This window comes from Podarcis gaigeae (assembly GCF_964106915.1).
Source record: "Podarcis gaigeae genome assembly, chromosome: 5".
Classification (NCBI taxonomy): domain Eukaryota; kingdom Metazoa; phylum Chordata; class Lepidosauria; order Squamata; family Lacertidae; genus Podarcis; species Podarcis gaigeae.
Window position 1 is genome coordinate 51,102,536 of NC_139681.1, and position 21,633 is coordinate 51,124,168.

General features: G+C 41.6%; 1 protein-coding gene across 21 annotated transcripts in view; it reads left to right on the top strand.

The window, feature by feature from the left end:
- ABLIM1 (actin binding LIM protein 1) overlaps positions 1 to 21,633 on the top strand; it is a 217,240-nt gene that overhangs the window by 41,350 nt on the left and 154,257 nt on the right. For 7 of the 21 annotated variants that reach the window (XM_083741319.1, XM_083741291.1, XM_083741293.1 and 4 more), the window contains exon 1: positions 9,725 to 9,951. The exons of 11 other annotated variants lie outside the window; for them this stretch is intronic. In XM_083741319.1, the coding sequence (XP_083597445.1) occupies positions 9,912 to 9,951 (40 nt within the window). In that variant the 5' untranslated portion in view covers positions 9,725 to 9,911. Of the gene's footprint in view, positions 1 to 9,724; positions 9,981 to 21,633 lie in introns of those variants that run through there. 3 more of the 21 variants (XM_083741311.1, XM_083741320.1, XM_083741287.1) reach the window with 3 other exon arrangements.

Consider the following 21,633-nt stretch of genomic DNA (forward strand, 5'->3'; position numbering starts at 1 on the left):
CTAAACAAGGAATAATTTTACATTGAAAGACTCATTGGGAAAAGTCTCTGGCATACAGTTTCATATGGTCTGTGGCTTGGTGAAATGTTTGGAGCAAAGCTAATGGCTTTGAGATGAAATAATATCTAGTGTGGGCGTAAAACACAGGTGCTGTCGTGAAAAACCTTTTTTTAGCATCTCCATGCTTTTGAGATGCTTGATCAAATTGTATCTCAAGTAATCCATCTGACCTTTTAGAATCATTTGCCTTCAAAGTACTTTGGAGAGTATAATCTGGGTTTATAACTGGAGCGTCCAACGTATTAGGTATTTTGGCATGCCATCATGGGCTAGTGATCTCCCAGCAACATTGGAAAAATGTCCCTCTAGTGCTGGCATAACACCATGCTCTGTGACAACCCCTCTTGCATAAGATCAACATGGTTCATTCTGAGCACTTGATTGGTGGCCCAGCAAATTATAGGCTTGTGGTGTTGGCATAGCTGATGAAGGAACAAATGTTGCATTGCGGGGAGGAAGCATGCTGTGTGGTCACTTCACTGATAATGTATAAATTGTTTTGCAGACCCATATAAGGATCAGTTGGTCTGATGGATACCATTGGAAGGATAAGACATCAGCTGCATTGAATGGGACATGATGTCCTTTTTGGAAATGAATTATGTCTCATTAAGTTTTGATATTTGCCATGGCTATTTGTTTATTTACTTGTTTACTTGGCTTATTTACAAATCCACGATAAGCTATGATTGTTCAATCAAAAGGAAATAACATAGCTCTTCTAATTCTAAAAGAACTTTCAGGAGTGTGTAATCAATATGACCATGGAGAGCATTATACTGTGATTTCTCCTTACCTGAAGAAACTTTGAAGGGCATGAAGGCAGCTCAGAATAAGCTGACTCCAGCTTTTGAAACTAGCAAATACTTAAGTGAGCAGGACATAGCCATGCTTTAATATTTATAAAAAGAGCATACAAATTTAACATAGGTTGATACTGATTCATAACCAAAATTTTGTTGCACTCATCTTGTCCCTTAAATTGCAAACACTTGATAATAGCCAACACTGTACTGTATGATGGAGGCAGTAACTATATGCAGAAGCTCGGATACAAGCCTTGGTAGGATAGGAATGGAAGTAAATGGACCACCAGAGCCAGTCTACAGGAGTACCAGTGTGGAATAAGTGTCCTTTGAAGCAAGCATGTGAAGCATGTCCCTCAGACCTTGTGGGGAGCCTGGACTATATTTTGGAAAAATAAAATGAATGAATTCCTATGGCCCACAAATAACCCAGGGATGCATTTTAAATAAAAGCACACATTCTACTCATGTAAAAACACCAGGCAGGCCCCACAAATAACACAGAGATGCATTTTAAATAAAAGGACACATTCTACTCATGTAAAAACACGCTGATTCCTGGAACATCTACGGGCCGGATTTAGAAGGCGATTGGGCTGGATCCAGCCTCCGGGCCTTAGTTTGCCTACCCATGGTCAAGAGAATAGACGTTAAGCAGGATAAAGAAGAGGCAGGCTGACTGGTAGAGGTCCCGAGAGCAAAGTTTGACTCTTGCTAGTTTGCTCATCATTCTGTGTGTTTTATTTAATTCATACAATAAAAAATGGAATTTGTCTTGCTACCAATTCATGAATTAACATTTTAATGAAAACAACACAGCAGGGTTCAGCCAAAGGCAAGGATGGATAAGATGGCCTTGCAGCATAGAAGTAATTTTGGTTCATCATTAGAATATTTCTAAATGAGTTTAAGAAAAAATATTTTACAGTGTGGATCCTCAAAGCATAGTCATTCTTTCTTTATTACAGGTTAGCTCATTCCACTGACAGTGATGCAGCTGCTTAGAAATGCACATAGCTAGCAAGCAACATTTGTTGCAAAATAATTAGGCAACTGTAGTTGCAGAAGCTGATTTTTCTGCACTTGTTCATTATTCCTTGTGACTCCTTACTGTGCCAAATGTTTTACAGATCTTATCTCATTCATCTTCACAACAGCCTGGGTGGTAAGCTAGTGTTTTTATTTCACAGTTAGAATTTGTAGGACACTGAGCTATGTTGTGCAAAACTACAGACAGACACCAACAACTGAGTTTGTGCCTGATTGAGCCAATCTTTACATTATGTACTGATTCTGAAACCTTTCTAAGAGAGGATGTCTGTAACACATCACGTTCATATGATTTGCTTTCATATCTTTCCTGTCTTGTCCTCTGTTATCCATCACTCCCTGTCTGGTTACTTTCTACCAAAGTTAGCAGCATCCCATTAACCTTGACTTGATAGCCCCCCCATATTAGTCTGGAAAACCTCTTTTAAACTTTATAGACATGTCATGGTCCTGATTCTGACTGTTAACCCCCTTGAAAATAAATAAGATGATCATTCTTGGGATAGTTCAGTTGGTAGAGCATGAGACGCTTAAATTTAGAGTTGTGGGTTTGAGCTGCATGTTGGGCAGAAAATTCTTGCATTGCAGGGGTTTGGACCAGATGACTCTTCCAACTCTACAATTCTATGAATACTTCTATGAATCAATATATATTCACGTATGGAACATTTTAGGGAAACTTTTAATGTTTAATAGACTATTGTATTTTAATATTCTGTTGGAAGCCACCCAGAGTGCCCAGAGTGGCTGGGGAAACCCAATCAGATGGGTGGGGTATAAATAATAAATTATTATTATTATTATTAAAAATAATTAATACTAGATTTTCCTGGTTTGGATATGGTGTGTGTTTGACCCTGACCAACTCTGCACAGCTCTGCAGGCACGTAGCTAGCTGCTCCAGCACACAGAGTGGCAGTGGCAGGGCAATCTGCCCACAGGGGCGGCGCAGCGATCTGCCCACAGAGTCCACCTGGCGGACGCAAGCCCCACGCTGCCGTTTTGGGCAGTGTGGGGTCCCAAGCCACCACATCACTCCCAGGAGAGATGCGTGGCTTGGGCACACTGCAGGCCAGGCCTCGCAGTAAGTGCCGCCCCCACAGTGTGCCATTTTGTCACCCCCTCAGAGATGACACCCGGGGTGGGCTGCCCCCACCACACCCCCTTCCTCTGTCCCTGCATACCTGGCTGCTATGCTGTTCTTATTGAGGCAGTGCTTTTTTTGGTTTTAAAATATGAGGCACTGGCACTCTGTACTAGTGAGTACTCTCCTTCTCCCTCTCCCACCCACTCTTCCTGCATGGAGGCATCTGGGGATCTATTCCTTTTAAAAATATATGCAATAACAGTTTTTATAATCACGTTCTGCCACTTTATTTTTTAAAAACGCACCATCTAAACAATAGTCCTTTGAGGAAGTGAGTATGCATAAGAAATATGAAACAATTAGTACTGGGTCAATGATGGGCAAACATAAATGAAACAAGATAGAGCTTCTGCTTTAGTTATTTCTTGGAGTTTCATATTTCACTGTGGAAATAAACATGTCTATATTACTGCTTGGTCACTTTTCATTATGGTAGATTATCATGATTTGAAAAAATATATCTCTTACCTTGGAAATATTTATTAGGGACATTTCTCATGATTCATTTATTATGGGGCTTATCTGAAATAGAAAATCTGTCCATTTTGTTTGCATAATATGTGCTTGCATTTCTTATATATTGCTTTTCTCCTTCTGTGCTGGTTCTACAGCACCTATATGCATAGTTCCATTAGAACAGGCATAGGCAAACTTGGCCCTACAGATGTTTTTGGCCTATAACTCCCATGATCCCTAGCTAACAGGACCAATGGTCAGGGATGATGGGAATTGTAGTCCCTAAACATCTGGAGGGCCAAGTTTGCCTATGCCTGCATTACAATACAAGTAGTTCTGTTTGTCTTTACTTTTATCCCACTATGTGCCTTATACTAACTTTAAGTGTTCGGTCCCCCTACTCTAAGAATGGGGGCCAAGTCTGTCCCTATTTACAGCTGCTTCCTTGCACTCCCCCTCCGTCTCATGTTGACTTGTCATCACCCTCTTCGGATCTAGTTAGTCACATCGCTGTGGTGGTTGGGGTCCATAGTGTGTCTGGAGTGGTGTTTGCTTGCATCACAGCCATGCCATACCTTGCTTCAACAAAGAGTTAAGCCTGTTCCATGTATGGCCATCTACAGATGACCTGCAAGAGCTCATGAATCAAACATAGCCTTGAGTTCTGATGTGCGCTAATTTTCAATCAAGGTACTGCAGTCACACTTGTATACCTGAAATAAAACTCCCTACATGTTCTTTGAAGAAAAACACCTCCCTTTGCAAAACCAAGAACTTACTGTTTAATCAAGAAGATACTAATAGAAGTGAAATACGGATGAGTTAGCTTATGAAAGGACTTTAAGCAGTGTTGGATTTCTTGGCAGAAAACCTTGTGTCACACAATACATGCATCCAAGTGTTTTATCTCAGTGTTATCTGCTTGTGACCCCTTTCTTGGTGCCCAGTTAAAGAAAAGCAGTTGGCATCGGCTGGCTCGCCAGCTGCGCATAACTATGGAAAAGCAGCAAAGAAGATTACAAATGGCCTTGTGGTCAGTATTGGAAGCTTAAACAAATTATACAACCTACCCACCATTCTTGGCTCTCTTATTCTTGTTAACAGAAGGGTTTGGTGTGTTTTTTAATCATGGGAGACTGATTTATTTGTCTTCAGTTTCTGGAACTGTTATACTTTTCTGGAACCCTGACTTCAGAGAGAAAAATCCCAGCAGGATCAGTACATTTCATTATTATTCTTTTAAACAGCCTGAGGAACATGCAGCAGCAGCAGCAGCAGCAGCAGCAGCAGCAATAATAATAATAATAATAATAATAATAATAATAACAACAACAACAACAACAACAACAACAATAATAATAAATATTACACTGGGCAACAATTTTTTACTTTTTGAATGTTGTCTAGATTTCTACAACTGAAATCTGAAATATTTTTGCACTGCTGAATCAGGAAATGGCATCCGTTTCTCTCCATCAGGTCAGGTTTTCTGTAAACTGAATGGTGGGCATTGATAAAGGTAAGTACACGTAAATTGCATGTTGCTTCACCATTTTTCAAACTTCAGGGCTTGAACTTCTGTTTCTTGAAACTCCTGGAGTGCTCAGCAGCACGGAGGTCTCTCTTCAGAGTCCAACAGTAGTCAGCCATCATGACTGTGTCCCAGTGACCCTGATACCTGGTCTCCATCTCTTTCATGTCCTGATGGAATCTCTCCCCCTGCTCATCACTCATTGAACCCAGGTTCTCAGGAAACCGGTCCATATGTGAAAATAGGTAGTGCATCTTGACGCTCATGTTGCAGCCCAGGTTTCTGAAAGCAGTCAGCATGTTGTTGACAAGTTCTGCGTAGTTTCTGGCCTTATTGTTGCCAAGAAAGTTCTTCACTACCAGAACAAATGCCTTCCATGCTTCCAGTTCCACTTCGTTCATTGAGTTTCCAAACTCTGGATCTCTGATAAGCTGACGGATCTGAGGACTGTCAAAGATGTCAGCTTTCAACTTCTCCATGGTCAATCCCGGAAAAGCCTGGCACAAGTAAATGAAGCAGTCACCATCCTTGTCCAGAGCCTTGGTGAACTGCTTGATTAAGCCGAGCTTGATGTGCAGCGGTGGGAAGAGTATTCTGTCTCTGTCCACCAGAGGGTCGTTGATGATGTTCCTTTCTTTGCAAGGCACCAATTCCTCCCGCACAGGCCAGTCCTTCTTTGTGTAATGCTGAGTACGGTCCCTACTATCCCACATGCACAGAAAACATGGGTACTTGGTGAAGCCAGACTGTTGTCCCAACAAAAAGTTCACCATCTTCAGGTCAACACAAATAAACCACTTATGCTGATCATAACCAATTTTCTCCAGCACATACTTCACCTCTTCATAGTTCTCCTTCAGTGTACTCGAGTGAGCCAGGGGTATAGAGGCAAACTGGTTGCCGTTGTGTAGCAGAACACATTTCAGTGATCGCTTGCTGCTGTCAATGAACAGTCTCCAATCTTTGGGTTCGTACTGTGGCACTCCAAGCTTGAGCAGAAGCTGTGCAATATCTGCACAGTACACCAAGTCCTTCTCTTCCGAGAAAAAATGGAGGTACTCTTGATGCCTGTTGCGGAGGAAGCTGATGCAAGCACTGTCAGAGAGATTCAACTTCTTGTGGAGCATCATCTTCAAGAACCACTTCTTCTTCTTCATGTCCTTCAACACTGGAGGCATCTTCGTCACTAATATCAGGAAGTTCTCCGAAGATAGGTACTGGAATTTCATTACAATGAGCTACAGGACGACGTGCTGATTGAAGATCAGGATACTTCATGGGGCGGCTGCCCCATTAACTTTTAATCCCCCAACTTTATGCTTTGCTGGACCAATTTATGGAAGATTTCGAGGTTTTATGACTTCAAACTGATACCTTTTCAACATAATCACCCAGAACTATCGGACCTGAATACTTCTTGTCATTAAAATAATCATTTCCAATCAAAACAATTATTTTTTACCCCCACCAATGTTTTCTAAAATGCTCCACACAAGTGTAGGTAAAGGTAAAGGTACCCCTGCCCATACGGGCCAGTCTTGACAGACTCTGGGGTTGTGCGCCCATCTCACTCAAGAGGCCAGGGGCCAGCGCTGTCTGGAGACACTTCCGGGTCACGTGGCCAGCGTGACATCGCTGCTCTGGCAAGCCAGAGCTGCACACGGAAACGCCGTTTACCTTCCTGCTGGTAAGCGGTCCCTATTTATCTACTTGCACCCGGAGGTGCTTTCGAACTGCTAGGTTGGCAGGCGCTGGGACCGAGCAGCGGGAGCGCACCCCGCCGCAGGGATTCGAACCGCCGACCTTTCGATCGGCAAGTCCTAGGCGCTGAGGCTTTAACCCACAGTGCCACCTGCGTCCCTCCACACAAGTGTACATGTGAACAAAAACGTAAAAAAAGACATGTGGCCATAGCTCAAAAACTTGACCTGATTGAGCAAAACCAATGTGATTTTTGGATTCAGCGCATCAGATTCATCCTAAATCAGCTGAAAAAACGCAGACAACAAATTTGTTGTTGACCAGTCTTATCTATTTATACCCCGCCAATCTGGCTGGGTTTCCCCAGCCACTCTGGGTGGATCCCAACAGAATATTAATAATAATAATAATGATGATGATGTGACAAAACATCAAACATTAAAAACTTCCCTGAACAGGGCTGCCTTCAGATGTTATAATGGAATCAGGGAATTGTAGAGTTGGAAGGGACCCTGCAATTCAGGAATCTCAACTAAAGCATCCATGACAGATGGCCATCCAACCTCTGCTTAAGGAAAGTCCACCTTCCGAGGGAATCTGTTCCACTGTTGAACAGCTCTTGCCATCAGAAAATTATTCCTGATGCTTAATTGGAATCTTCTTTGTGTAAAAATACAGTGGAGGGTGGTCTGTGTGAATATTAAGCAGGGGCGCCGACTTATAAAAAATATTGGGGGGGCCCAAGACCTCCAAACCGCAGCTCCTGGGGGAACGAAAGGGGCGAGCCCCGGGCTGCCCCGACCTTAAGTGAACCTGTGAGGGCCCGCCCTTTACGGCAGCCGATTGGCTGCCGCCATGGGCGGTGAATATTAATGAGCTAGGGGGAATCCCCGCTTCTCGCGGGGCTGACGCCAGCCCCGCGAGATTGTTGATGGGTCGAGACCCGCAACCCCACCCCCTCTCTAGATCGGGAGTGGCTTTGTTTTAACTCATTACTGAATGTATTTTAAAAGGTAACTATCGTCAAACAAGGAAAATAAAAAATACCAACATAATTTTGTGATTTTACAAAGCATAATATAACTAATAATTTTCTTAAATTATTGGGGGGGCAGAGCCCCCCCAAACAAATTTTTGAGGGGGCTCGGGCCCCCTCAGGCCCCATGGAGTCGGCGCCTATGATATTAAGGGTCTTGGCTGCTCATTTTCTTTTACATCTTACCACCTGATTGGTTTAGCTGCACTTTTCTGAACCCTTTCCAACTCTATAATATCCTTTTTTAGGTGCAGTGACTGGCCTTGGAACAGTCACTGCCTGTCAGCCTGACCTGCTTCACAAAATTGCTGTGAACATAAGGAGGAAATATAGGCCACCCTTGTAGTTATAAGAGGAGGTTGCTTTAGGCAACTGGTAGGACAGGTATTGCCAGTTACCTGGAAGCAATAGAGGAGCTGAGGGAGAAGAGCATTCAACACCCTGGGTGGACCATGCTGGAGGCTAGTATAATAAAAGTTGTAGCACTGCCTGACTAAGCGCCCACAATACTTGCCTGAAACAAATCCAGGGGCCCTGGTGACAACGGACACCTCCCAAAAGTTGCCCAGTCTTGCTTTGCTTAAGCCCTGCTCTTAATTCCCAGGGCTTCAGTTCATTATTTTGGGGATGGGCAATAAACCTTCATGCCAAGGTGACAGAGGTGAGCTCATTGTCAACGGTGTGTCCTCTCTCTTGCTTTGATTTACACACCACTTTAAAAGCTGGAAGCTATTGACTGTTTCAAGATAACCACTTGACCCATTTTCCCTATTTGATTTTAGTGAAAGAGCCCCAGAAAAAGTCCCATATGCCCCCCTATGCCACATCGATACAAGCTAAGCTTGTTTGAAGTGGTACCAGCATGCTCTTTCTCAGGGGAACCTTTGGTCCTTCATATGTTACATGACTATAATTTCCATCAGCACCAGCCAGCACAGCCAATGGTCAAGGATGAGGCAGCTGTAATCCATTAACAGGTGTTTTGTAGTAGCTTGATGTTAAAGAGAAGGGGTGAGGAAACTGTGGCCCTATAGGTATAGGGCCACAGTTTCCTCACCCCTTCTCTTTAACATCAAGCTACTACAAAAGCATGTAAACAGGTGTTCACATAGAACCCTTCAGCTTGTTCTCCATGTCCCTTTGGTCTATCATAAACTGGCTGCTCTGCTATGTATTCAGATTTTTACCCTTCTGCTACAGTGCAAAAGTTTGAGTCAGGCCACCCAATGGTAACCAACTCATGGTGTCAAGCTCATTGCAGTGAAAGTTTCCCCACAAACTACAACCCCAGTTATTGACTACGTTATGTTGAACAGCTGTCTAGTGGAAAGCTTAAAAAAGAAATGAGATGCTGAGTTAGGAGATGCTGAGCCCTATAGAGTGTGTGTGTCAACTGGAGTTGTCCTTCTGTGAGTTCAAGCTTAGGTTTGATAAGTGCAGTGGTTAAGTGAATAAAAATAATATGTGCCTTTCTTCCTGTGAAAGTTAGTAGGAATGGTTAAAATAAAGTCATCAATGAGTGGGGACTGGTGATGAAATGTGGATTGGACCCAGTGTTCATGGTGCATTCAGGTACATACCCAACACACACAGAAAACTGGAGGGCACAGCGGACCTAATGAGTCCTGTAGGCAACAGACTTTGCTCCAGGAGTTAATATCCAGCTCAAACGCTTGAAATTTCCCCTTACCCAAGTCAGGAAACCTCTTGATCAATATCAACAATTTTGTGCTATTTCCTCGGGCTGGTGAATGGAGGTTTGCCGGTTGTCATTCTCCTAATGCAATTTGCCCCTCCTTCCTTTAGTGTTCTGTGTGCAAATAGCAAAATGTTAACTCATCAAAATGTTAATTCATTCCAAAGGTGTTCTCTGCATCAGTGATCAGGATGACTAAGATTTGTAAAGGGCATCGAATCTTTGCTGTGCTTTTAACGTTACTTGGGAGCAGCAGCGGCACACCCTGCCTGACATGGCCACACCTCCCCAGAGCTGAGCAGCTCGCCAAGGGAAAGGGAAAGAGCCAGAGGGAGAGCAGCCACTCCAAAGGACTAGCTGTTCCATTCTGTTCTTGAGGAAACTATAGCTTTTCTGAGCTGCGGAGACGTTTCATCTGGAGAATACAAATGGAGTTACAAATACATCAGAGCTCTGAAAATGGTCAAGGTCCGTCCCGATTGAGCCTGCCCTGCTATGTAAATTGTCTCACAATACGGTATAGTTTAAACAGCGTACAGGATGTTATTCTTGATTTATTCAAACAGGAAACAAATTAGGGAAGTTTTGTTGGACTAAACTAGGCGTGTGTCTCATATGGGTTGTTACATTCTTAACAGGAGTACTCTGATTCTCTGTGCAAGTACATACTGTTCTTGTTTTGAAATGGTAGATCTGGTTTGCATTACAGACTTAGCAGAAAGGAAAGCACTTTTTATAGGTATAGTAACTGTTAAGTAACCCCCCTTGTCCTCTGCAATAGACATGTCTGATCTGCATGTCTTGGGATGATTGATCAAGTACCGTAGCTTGAACATTATTAGGTTTGAACTGACTGCTTCTGTTGTAAGGACAGGCAAGTTTTCAACATATGCAGTAGTTAAAACTGGATTATATTTAGAGCTCAATTTATATATGGAGCAAGGTTTACTGACTGTCTTTGAAAATGGACTGAAATACAGTAATCCCTTCATCAAATCTTATACCAAATGAAAACATTCTTTACCCTTGGTGTTAACCAGCAGTGAGTTGCAGCCTGCATTTTGACCAGCAAACTGTTTTTATTTATTCAGTCAATTATTCTGCAAATTAAGCCATGTTAGAAACTCTAGTTCTGAGGCATACTTTTTAAAGCTGTTGTAAGAGTTTCCCTTTATGAGAAGCATGGATAGATCAGAGATGGAATGGCTACGGCAAGGGTTCACCACATGAATAATTTGTGCATAATTTCTTCATACCACCACCATCCCCTGTTCAGATTTGTAAGATTGTATGATGGTAGCTGGGCAGGTTTCAAGTTGATGAACAGGTGTGCCTTACGTGATCACGTTTCCCTTTTGGCTCAGATATTGTAAGCTTTATTTGTTCAGGCATAGTGCAGAATGTATGCATGTCTCTGCTTATTAGAGAAGTACCTACCACATTCCCATTACAAGTGCCAGAGTTTGTAAAGTGTATTTGCTGATTTGTTGTACAATCTAGGTATCTTTGCCAAGGTCTGAACGGCACACATGATATCATTTGAATGGAAAGTTCATTCTTCAAACAGAACTAGCCAAACCAGTGTGGTGGTTGATCACTTGGGAAGAATACATTGTAGTGCTAAGGAGATTGTTGCATCAGCACAAGCATTTCAGCTTGCCAGATGGAAGAATCTCCCCTCTCCTCCCCCTGGGTGCTGTTCTGGGGGCTTCCAGAGCCATTTTGGGAGTGGGGCAAACAGGGAGAGGAGGGGGGTTACAAAGCCCCACTACTGTAGTGGAAGACCTTGCTTGCAGAGCTTATAGCCAGGGCTGCTGCAATAAACAGCTGTGCAAGCCTTTGGGAGGCAGAGATGTGAGAAGGCATAAGAGGAGGGAGGGAAGGAAAGAGGAACAGAGGCCAGTGTTGCCCTGACCATCATTCAAGGCACCCCAGGGTACCACGACACACTAGTTGAAAACCACTGATCTAGTGGCAAATTTGTTATGCTGTACTCTTCTCACTCCTGTTTTCCTCTTGTGATGCTTTCTAATCTAGATGTATGAGTTGCAGTGCAATCCTATGTCTGATTAGAAATAAATCTAATTCAGCTCAATGACACTTAGTCCTAGGTAGCAGGGCACAGGGTTCTATTCTCAGTGTGACAGAGCAGGCAGGTTGTTACAATGAAGTTCCAAAAATGTCTGATAACTATAGTTATGGAGTCCAGAATCTGGTTGCTTTCAGCAGTCAAGAGCTTTCCTTTGCATTGCACCTAGAGTTTGCTTAAAATATGGGTACGAAAGTCAAGTGTCAGGTCAGGCCTGTCATTTGCTTAGTTTTTGTAGCTATGATGATGATTTCTCATTTCAGGGAGCTGTACTACAAAAGTGTCGTGTTCCTGTGAGATTATCTCAGGAGGAATCTAGAATCATTTTATGTTTTCAGAGGAATTACTATGTATTGATATTTCTGACTTGAAAGCTTATTACATCCTTTGCCAACCTGGTGCTTTCCAGCTGTTTTGGACTACAGCTGTCAGTGGCAGGGGATGATGGGAACTGTAGTCTAAAACAGCTGGAGGGCACCAGGTTGGTGAAGGCTGGCTTAATGGGAAAACTCAACTTGGCCTGGCTATGTATACTATATATTGGCCATCTGGACCAATTCATGCAACAACAACATTCCTTGGACGTAAGCAGTTTCCTACAACTTACTAGGGAAGGATGAACTATAGATTGGTCGTTGAGCACATGTATTGCATGCAGAAGACCCCAGGTTCAATCCCTGGTCACTTTAGTAAAAGGATCAGGTAGTGAGTGTTAGGAAAAGACCTCTGCTTCAGACCCTGGAAACCTGCATCGTCAGAAAAGGCAACAGTGGGTTAGACAGGCAACTGGATTTGTATAAGACAGCTTTGTATATTTCCTGAGGAGATCCCACAACTCCCTTGGATAAACTGCTTTTCTTTCAGCTGAAACCTGCTTTGCTCCAACTTGTCCTCTTGAAATATGAAGCTCTGAGAAACAATTGTTTCTTCCCACAAAAAAGGGAAAGTTTCATAATGTGATGTATTTATTAAGATGACACACTGGATAGTGATGGATTTAAGTTTTTGAGTTCAGGTCTTTAAAAAATAATACTTATTGCACTGGGAGGAATACAACGGGTGGGACGTAATTAAAGTGTAGGCAAAAATAACAGTTTATTCCACATTTTTCACTTGGAAACACATAGGTACAATGCTACCAGTTTGATTGTTCACTGATAATATTGGTACTTTCAAATGAATGAATGAATGAATGTGGAGCTGCAGTATAAATGGTTCTGGTGTGAATGGTCTCTTGTCTTTTTGAACAGTTTGAAGGCGTGGCATTTTCCAGTAGTTTAACAAGGTAATTGTTTTGCAGATGAAGTAATATAGGGTGTGCTTTTAGACCTAAAGCATGCAAAGACATGTGTTCTGACGCCGCTCTGCTAAAATATACCAGCTAACCACCAGCTCCCGAATCAGCTTCTGGGCACCAATAGCAAGCAGGTGATTTAACACTTTGCCTAGCAGCCAGGAATTGGATTGACCATATGCTAAATTAAAAAGAGAGCCTGCCATATAACGTGGATTATTGTGCAGTAGATTTACATCTGCATATGCAGGGAAAGTAGTACGATTCCTTCTCTGTGCAGCATCTCTAATGACAGAAAAAGGGCATGTATATAATGCAATTATTTTCTTCTTTCAGTTCACTGAGTTGGGGATCGAGAAACAGATATATTCCCTTTCATGTATTGTTTTTCTTCAGTAACAAGACAGTTTGACAGTTTCATTTCCAGACACTTGAGGCAGTGAAAGCATATGCAAAACCTTTCTTTTTGAGTGTGAAGTGTCAGTGTGAAGTGTTTGCTTTTGATGATTTCAGTGGAAGAAAAACAACAACCCTCAAATTATTTTGTGTGTCAGTTGGATGACTTAAGGGAGGTAGGGGGAATAATGCAAGTATTTGGCAGCAGCACAAAAAGGACAGCAAAAAGCAGTAAAGATTGGCTTGCGGCTTGTTTGTAGTTAGAGAAATAAGTGGATGTTGCCAAGCTAGTTCCAGAACAAAAATATACCCAGCATCTGCTAAGAGCATTAGAATTTTAGCTGATAATTCCTGGGTTAGTTTTTGCTTATGTTTGTAGTGCAACTACAAGAAGCTCCCCAATTAGCTTTTCTTCTTGCATATTTGGAATATAACTTAAAAGCAACTTTCGTGTTAATTGTGGACTTGTGTCATTCTTGGACAAATATCCTACTGAATTTGAAGAACTTGAAATTCCACAGCCTGAACAGGTGTGTCCCCCAGAATTATAATGGTGAATTAAAGGGTTTATTGATGCGTATCTGTTTCCTGTGTATGATCACATAGGTCTCATTCAGATAAAACTAGGGCTTCATACTGCAGGAATGGGCCTTGGGCTCATGTACTTCCCCTCCTCCAGTGCAACTACAAAGATGGAATTTGGAAACTTTTGGTCTTGTTTCAGATTAAGCACAGCTGCTTGTGTTGTCTCAGTCTAGAATCCTGAACTGTGATTAATGTTAACTGTGGTTTGTTGGATTTTTTTTTTGGAAATTGGTTTATTAACCATAGTTAAAGAGTAGGGTGGTCAAGGATAAAAGAGGCACAACAGTAAGGGAAGAGAGTAGTCATTGCAGCAGCATACCCAAGGTATTGGTCACTATCACAGCACGGAATATGATGGCATAGCCTTCAGGAACACTAGCAGGAACCTTTTTTCTGGGTCCATTGTATCATTGCTAGGCAATGATACACAGCAGTGTGTAGGACTGGGCTGCCCGTATTGTACTGGGTCAAACTATTGCTTCATCTAGTCCACTATTTTATATTCTGACTGGAAGTTTCAGGCAGAGGTCTTTCAGACTTCTACTTCATCTGCTTCCTCTGATGCCAGGGATTGGACGTAGGACTTTCTACATGCAAAGCATGTACTTTCCCACTAAGAAACAGTCCTGCCTGCTCCAGAAGGTTATATTTTAGTCTTTCTCATCACACAAAGCAGCATTCTCTTCATATTGGTGACGTCAGCAGAATCAAAGCGGTGCATCCAGCTTCCTGTTATCCTGGGATACAACTTCCAAGCAAATTAAGCTTTGATAACAAAGGATTAACTTTTCTTGTACTTTGTAAAGTCTAATGCACTACATAACTAGCTCCTGGTGACAAGCTGTCACCTTCTTTATGGTTCCGTAGACTGGTAGACTGAAAATTACTTGGTACACTAAAACTCAGCAACCTCACAAATAATGACTTCTTCCCTACTAAAGTATTACTTGAAAATATCAGGATGTTCTTCCCTGGCAGGCAAAAAAAGAGAGAGATACTAAAATATAACAGGTAATTAGGGTACTACCAGGTGGCAAAATAGTTTTTTTTTTGGGGGGAGGCACAATATCATTTACTATGATCATCTCTCAACAGGTAAATGTCCATGGGCAGGTTGTCGTCTGCTTTTAAAAATCATTCTCAGAATTGTGCATTCCCATCCTGTAATTACATGGTGTTGTGGTCTGGACAGGTGTGCTTAATTATTGGAATACATAGATTGCGGAAGCGGGATGTGAATCAGATCTACATGTGTTTTCACTTCAGGATTTCTGTGTAGGTGTACCTCTATTTTGAACTCAAAGAAGACCAATCTAGACTGAATTATGAACAAAGTTCTCTGTGTTCCACATATCAGTTTCCACATTTCGTGAGTGGTTCAGATTTTACTAAAAATATTTATAGTTTTCATGGTTCTGGGGATTATATTTGAAGGAATCTTGGAAGTCCACAGCTAGTCTCATCAGTGATTCCAGTGGCCTGATGGAGAGAAACATGGGATGACCTGAAGTTGCAAGAGTAGTTGCCAAATACCATTACTAATTTTTTTTAGTGAGAATGTATGAGCAACCTAAATGCTCCTGACAGCTTTAACAAGGCTGAAAGTTTAGTGAAACGTAAAAGACAAACTATTTCATTTAAAGAACTTTGCTTCAATTACCAAATCTTGCTTGCAATGTTGCTAAAAGCAGGCCCTGAATAATATTTATCCATGACTATAGACTCAAGATCCATGGGGACAGAGTAGAAGATTGTCCAGGCTAATAGTCAAATGGGTTTTTACTGAATCCAAATCTTGGTACAGCAAAATGTTGTTCAATGTAATTCTTGACCATTCAGTTTATGATTATGAATGTCAGAGGACTCATCCACAAGTTGTAGGAAGTATTCTTCTACCTAGAATACTTTATCCTACTTCTTTTGTAGCCTGTTGGGCTGACATCCCAAGTGGGCTTTTTTCTGCTTAATTGTAACAGGTGGCAGCTTTACCTATGGCCAATCGAGCAACGCAGCCTTTTCTTCCTGACTTGCTTTATATCTGTGCTTCGAACCATGATTCCTTGCAGTAGAGTTGGCATTTACTTGCACATTTCTTTCCTATGACCTAAAAATGTAACTAGAAGAGTGCCTTACGGAAAAGACACTGCATTTTCATTTTCCTGGTAGATTTGCTACATTGCCTTTGCAGGACTTAGAGAGATTTGAACTCAAGCCAAGTCTAGTGATTTGACACGCTAGTTGTTGGAGTGGCATATCTAGCCTGTGTTGGCACTACAGAAATTGTGGAGTGGGGGATGTTCAATAAAGCACAAGTGGATTCCAGGCCAGCAAGTTTTATCTCACATGAAAAATGTTAATCTGCCCAGCCTCATTTCCACTTGTAAAAACCACCTAGAACTACCCGTGGTTATCTGCCAGCTCGGAGAAAGTTGATTTTTTCCAGAGAACAGACTGTCTTTCTCTTTTTGCCCTGCCCTACAATAACACTGCCTATGTTTTGAATCCGAGGAGAAATTTAATTGCATTTGAAGGTGAACCAACCTAATTCAGACTTTGCGAAGCAATGCAAGATCTGAAGCACAAGCAGCCTCCAAATTCACATGCCTTCAAATATTCCAATGCAGTTCTCCAGCCAAATAATATCTACAAAAATGTGCATTCTGAAATTGGTATTATGCATACATTTATGAAAATAACATACAAAATGCATTATATTAGGAGAAATTGCTTTGCAAAAATGTATTAAGCAAAGTTGCTTATCTGTACGTGTGTGTGTGTGCACGCGCGTGCATATGGAAAAAATAACATTATTTTCTGATGAATTTTCCTGAAGATTGCAAGCTGATGTGGAAATATGGAGAACTGAATTTAAGATTGTAAAAATGAAAAACTGAAAGAAACAGAAACAGATTTGCCATCCCTTGTTCTGAAAACTCATTTTGAATTGAGTTGGTACAGTAAAACCTGCCATTTCACTTACTCCTGTGTATGTTTCTGATTTTGTGGTATCACTTTTTCAATACAAATGAGGCAGCAATCGTTGATCCTGTAAACATTTGAAAATAAGACCTGCTAATACCGTATCTGTATTATGTTCTGAGTATTCTGCCAGTGAATGGGAGATTAATTAGGCTGGAAGACTAAAGAAAATAGTTAAGCTATGATCATCAGTACTGATTAAAGTGAATAATTTAATCAGTACTGATGATCATAGCCAAACTGTTTCATATGCATATTTCAGTCCAGTCTGTTGTGGGAATGAAGTGGGGAGGATGGGAAAAGGTCTCTGTTACAGACTTATTTTTGGCCATAATATATATTTATATATCTGAGAGAGAGAGAGAGAGATAATAGATAAGCTGATCAGATTGCTACATTAACAAAGTGTGACTCAGCTCTTTTGTTTCCCGGCATTGTGATGGAAAGCTGATTTTTATTGATCTCTTATGCTGAGAGCACTGTACAAGTGTTTTTGGTAGTGCACGTACACCCAGCAGGCAGTGCTAATGCAAGCTTTCAGACTTGATGCTGTGAGACAAGAGCTAGGCTGTCTGAATTAAGATAGTTCTATGTTTTTGTCTTTGGCTGAAGACAACTTCACTTGCTTATTTTTACAAGTCCTAGGGCTTGGTGGTTGTTGGCAGGGTGTGGAGGGAACATTAACAACTGCATGGTCAAAACCACAAAATCAACGGGAGGAAATAGTGATCCATCCTGATCAAGAGGAAGGACCAGTTTTGCACTAGCTGAAGCTTACCCTCTATCACCATAGAGTGAAACATTGCTCTAGCTTTGAGGTTTAAGAAATCTTGGATGATCATCTCTAGATCAGAACTTTTTTGAAAAGGGCCTCAGGATTATCACCAAGAGCAGACAGTGAAAAGCAGTTCTGGATACTAATGCAATTCAAAGTCAAAGAACACCTAACTTGTGAAGCTGAGCAACCAACAGGTTGAACATCACATACAGTGGATGCCCATGTCCTTCTGGGTACGGAGGACCTCCTGATCATTGCCTCGGGCTTGTCACTACAGTGGTACCTTGGGTTACATATGCTTCAGGTTACATATGCTTCAGGTTACAGACTCTGCTAACCCAGAAATAGTACCTTGGGTTAAGAACTTTGCTTTAGGATGAGAACAGAGATCGAGCGGCGGAGGCGCGACAGCAGCAGGAGGCCCCATTAGCTAAAGTGGTGCTTCAGGTTAAGAACAGTTTCAGGTTAAGAATGGACCTCCGGAACGAATTAAGTACTTAACCCGAGGTACCACTGTATTAGACTTAAGTTTGGCAATCTGAAGCATGTAATTGAAATTTTCCTAAAGGGAGAAAAGTATCCTTTTTTGTTGCTGCTTGATAGCAACACTAGTAGTGACAGTAAGTAGTTTTCATGTCAATAAGGAAGCTCCTAAATGCACAACAACAGAAACAAACCAGAAATTCAAGCCCACATCTCATTAGCCACTTTGTTGAGCTCCTGGTTCATGGAAACTGCTCACTAAGGAGCTGCCCTATTATTCTTCATTCTAATCTCTCCTTTTCCATACAGTTGAAAAGGCCATGTCAAGTCAACCAGATGAATAGAGCTGAGCAGCATAAAAGTAATGACTTTAATTAGATATTTCCCCTTGCTTTTCTCCATTGAACCTTCACCACCTGAAAGGAGATTAGTCTCCCTTCCCCACCCATCAGGGGGATTTGAAAATGTCCCTGTGACCAAACTGATTAGTGAAAGAAAAAAAATCAGGCCTGGATTCTTACTATAGCTGTGTGCTTTCCCCCCTCTTCTTCCTCTAGTTTCTAAGGCCCAGCCAATTTTGTTTTAAAGAAACTAAATTACAGAGTAAAAAGCATGCAAGAAACATAGTTATTCTCACTTTTTTAAAAAGATAGTTGACTGGGAAGTTTACCTGTGTGTGTTGCATCAAAATGAATGGGGATTCCACAAAAACACTGCTGTGTTCCCTTTCATTTAGGTCTTGTGCAAAAGATCTCACCTGGTGGATTGTGTACAGTGTCTTTAATGAAAAAATTTAATTGGATGCAGTTTGCTACTATTGTGGAATTAAAACTAGTCCTGAGATTTCCATGAAAACATGCTGGTTAGTCATATTCTAGTCACCAGCAATGGCCCAAGTGAGTCTCCCATATCAATTGCCTCTTCAGTCGATATATTTGTGAGCACATAGAAAAGCGGTTTTAAAAAAGGCTTTGTATTTGAGGCTGGGTTTCCATCTCCTTGTTTTGTGAAGTTTTTCAGTGCTCTGCAAATCATAATTGAAATCTACATGGTCAAACTGTAACTTGTTCTAACTTGCAGACAAATTACAGGTTTTTGATTGATTGTGTGTTGACAAACTGTGGTTTGCAGCAAAGAAAGGGGGCGGGGCAGGATGTGCACAGGCAAGAAATAGGGTCCTGCTTAAAAGGCTATTCCTATCTCATCCAAGTGTGGTTTAAAGCTAAAGAGCCTTAAGGAGGCAGATCTCTAAGTTGCTCACCATCATTTAGCACCAGAATAGCATAACAGGCAGGCATTTTACTACTATGGTGGGGTGCATTACATCTCTTTAGTAACAATATATAAATTTGCATATATATTAGCATAAATAAATCAGCATTCTGATGTCTGCTGCCCCAGGCTCCTTTGGAAGGCTGGGATAGAAATAGAATAATAATAATAATTTGAAAGTGACTGCACTAGAAAGATTGTGTGAGCCTGAATCTGGTTCTTGTAAAACCAAATCATCTGAACTGATTCTCTGTGTAATAGAGAACGCACAGCATTTCTTTGCACATGTTATCCATATATGTGCTTTAAGTGTCCAGCACATTGCACATGAGAGACTGGGACACTTAGCAAGAAACTGAGAGGAGCTTGTAAAAACATATTAGCAGAGTGCTCAGAAAAAATGCCCTGTTCAGGCATTGTGCATTCAGTGAATGTGCAGGGATGGCAGGCTGGGGTCTTCCTCCTACACAAGGTTACTGAATGTCTGAATAGAGCCTCTGCACATGCTGCTGTACATATGGAGGTATTTCTGTTCATAGGAATGAACACCCATTGGTGTTAAGCTTCCCACTAGTGTGAATAGAGCCCACCCACACACACGCACGTGTGCAAAGGTTTTGTTCAGGCGTTCATTGAGCAGCCACTGGGGGAAGCAGCAGAACTTTCTGTTTCCATCTTGTACATTAATTGAATTTGCATTCTGAATGCCTAAACAGGGCTTCTCTGGGACTAAACTGTATTAAAATACCAATAATCTCTCAGCTGAATCAGGATTCTTGGAAGCCAGTCAGACATTAAACTCACAGTGGAAGCTGCCTTATACCAAGACAGATTATTCGTCCATCCAGCTTGCCTACCGTACCTGGCTGTAGTTTTCCAGGATTTCAGAGAGGGTCTTTCCCAACCTCACCTATAAAGAAGGTAGGAGTCCGTGCATGCAGATGAAGTGTTCAACCTAAGTGTATAAGGCTCTTTCCCTTGCTTTCACAAGATTTTCAGACTTTTGGAGGAGTTGAGTTGGGAAGCCCCTGATGTGGCTAGTGCCAGTTAAGCACATGATGTTATCCTGTTAGTAAAGGGACATGCTTATGAAATGAGCTAAAAATGGGTATGCCTCAGCACTATCCCATTTCACAGGCCACAAACTTAAATGAATTCAATGTATGTAAAGTCACAGCACACACCTTCCTTCCTCAAGTTTTGGGTGGTCTCGGCTCCTGTTCTCCCACTGTGTTCCAAAGTGTCTTCCTTCCTCACGTAGCCAAGGAGCAGTCAGGCAAAGTCTTTTAATCACTGTCTGTTTGAAAACAGCCCTATTGACAACCTTTTATATGTCTGAGAATACAAACAAGATTCTCTAGCTTGGTGCCAGGATGACATCAGATTAGATCACTGGCTGCCATAAAGCCCTTCCCAAATGCAGGGGCGAAGAGTAGCTCTCAATATGCTGCATTGCCTTTTCTTTGTTCTGTGATTTCTAAATGATCCTTGCAGCACAGCTAAGCCTTTCTTTCATAGCCGACACTGTCTTCTGATTTGATTAGTTCGTCAGCAATACCTGTCTGCTGGTGATGTGCTATATATGATTGTGTTTCTCATTTGCAGCATGGAAATCAACTTTGCAGCCCTCTGCTAGGAGGCAGATTGATTATTTCAAACTCTGAAGATGGAGAATTAGAGCTCTGAATTGTGCCTCAGACCCACTATGGGAGTTCTTGGCTGAACAGGGATTTCAAAACAGAGCAAAATATTCAGTCCAAATCCCAAACGTTATGGATCAAAACATTATCTTAGTGATTTTTCTAGGTTGAGTTCATAGCCCATTTTATGACAAGTGAGCACAAAGGCAAGCATAAAGGGTGTTCCTTGTGGAATACTCTGCCAATTGAGATTCAGCAAGCGCCTTCTGTTTCAACTTCTAAACACCTGCTGTAAACTCTTCTGTCAGGCTTCATCAGGCTTATGCGAGCAATTTAGAATGCATATTTCCATGATAGTTAGCTGATCCCTAATTTTAAAATATTTTATATGATTCTTACTGTATGGTTTTATTATAACTGTTGTAAACCACTCTGATTTTTTTTATGACGTGGTATATAAATATATTGATGATAGATAGATAAATAAATGATAGATAGAACTGCTTTTTGAAAGGATGCAATATGCCATGCCATTGCTGCTTACCTTCTGAACTTATTGGACTTACTTGATCCCTGACATTTGCCTTGCAGCATCCTTCCTTTAAACAAATAAATAACTATCCATTTTCTGCTG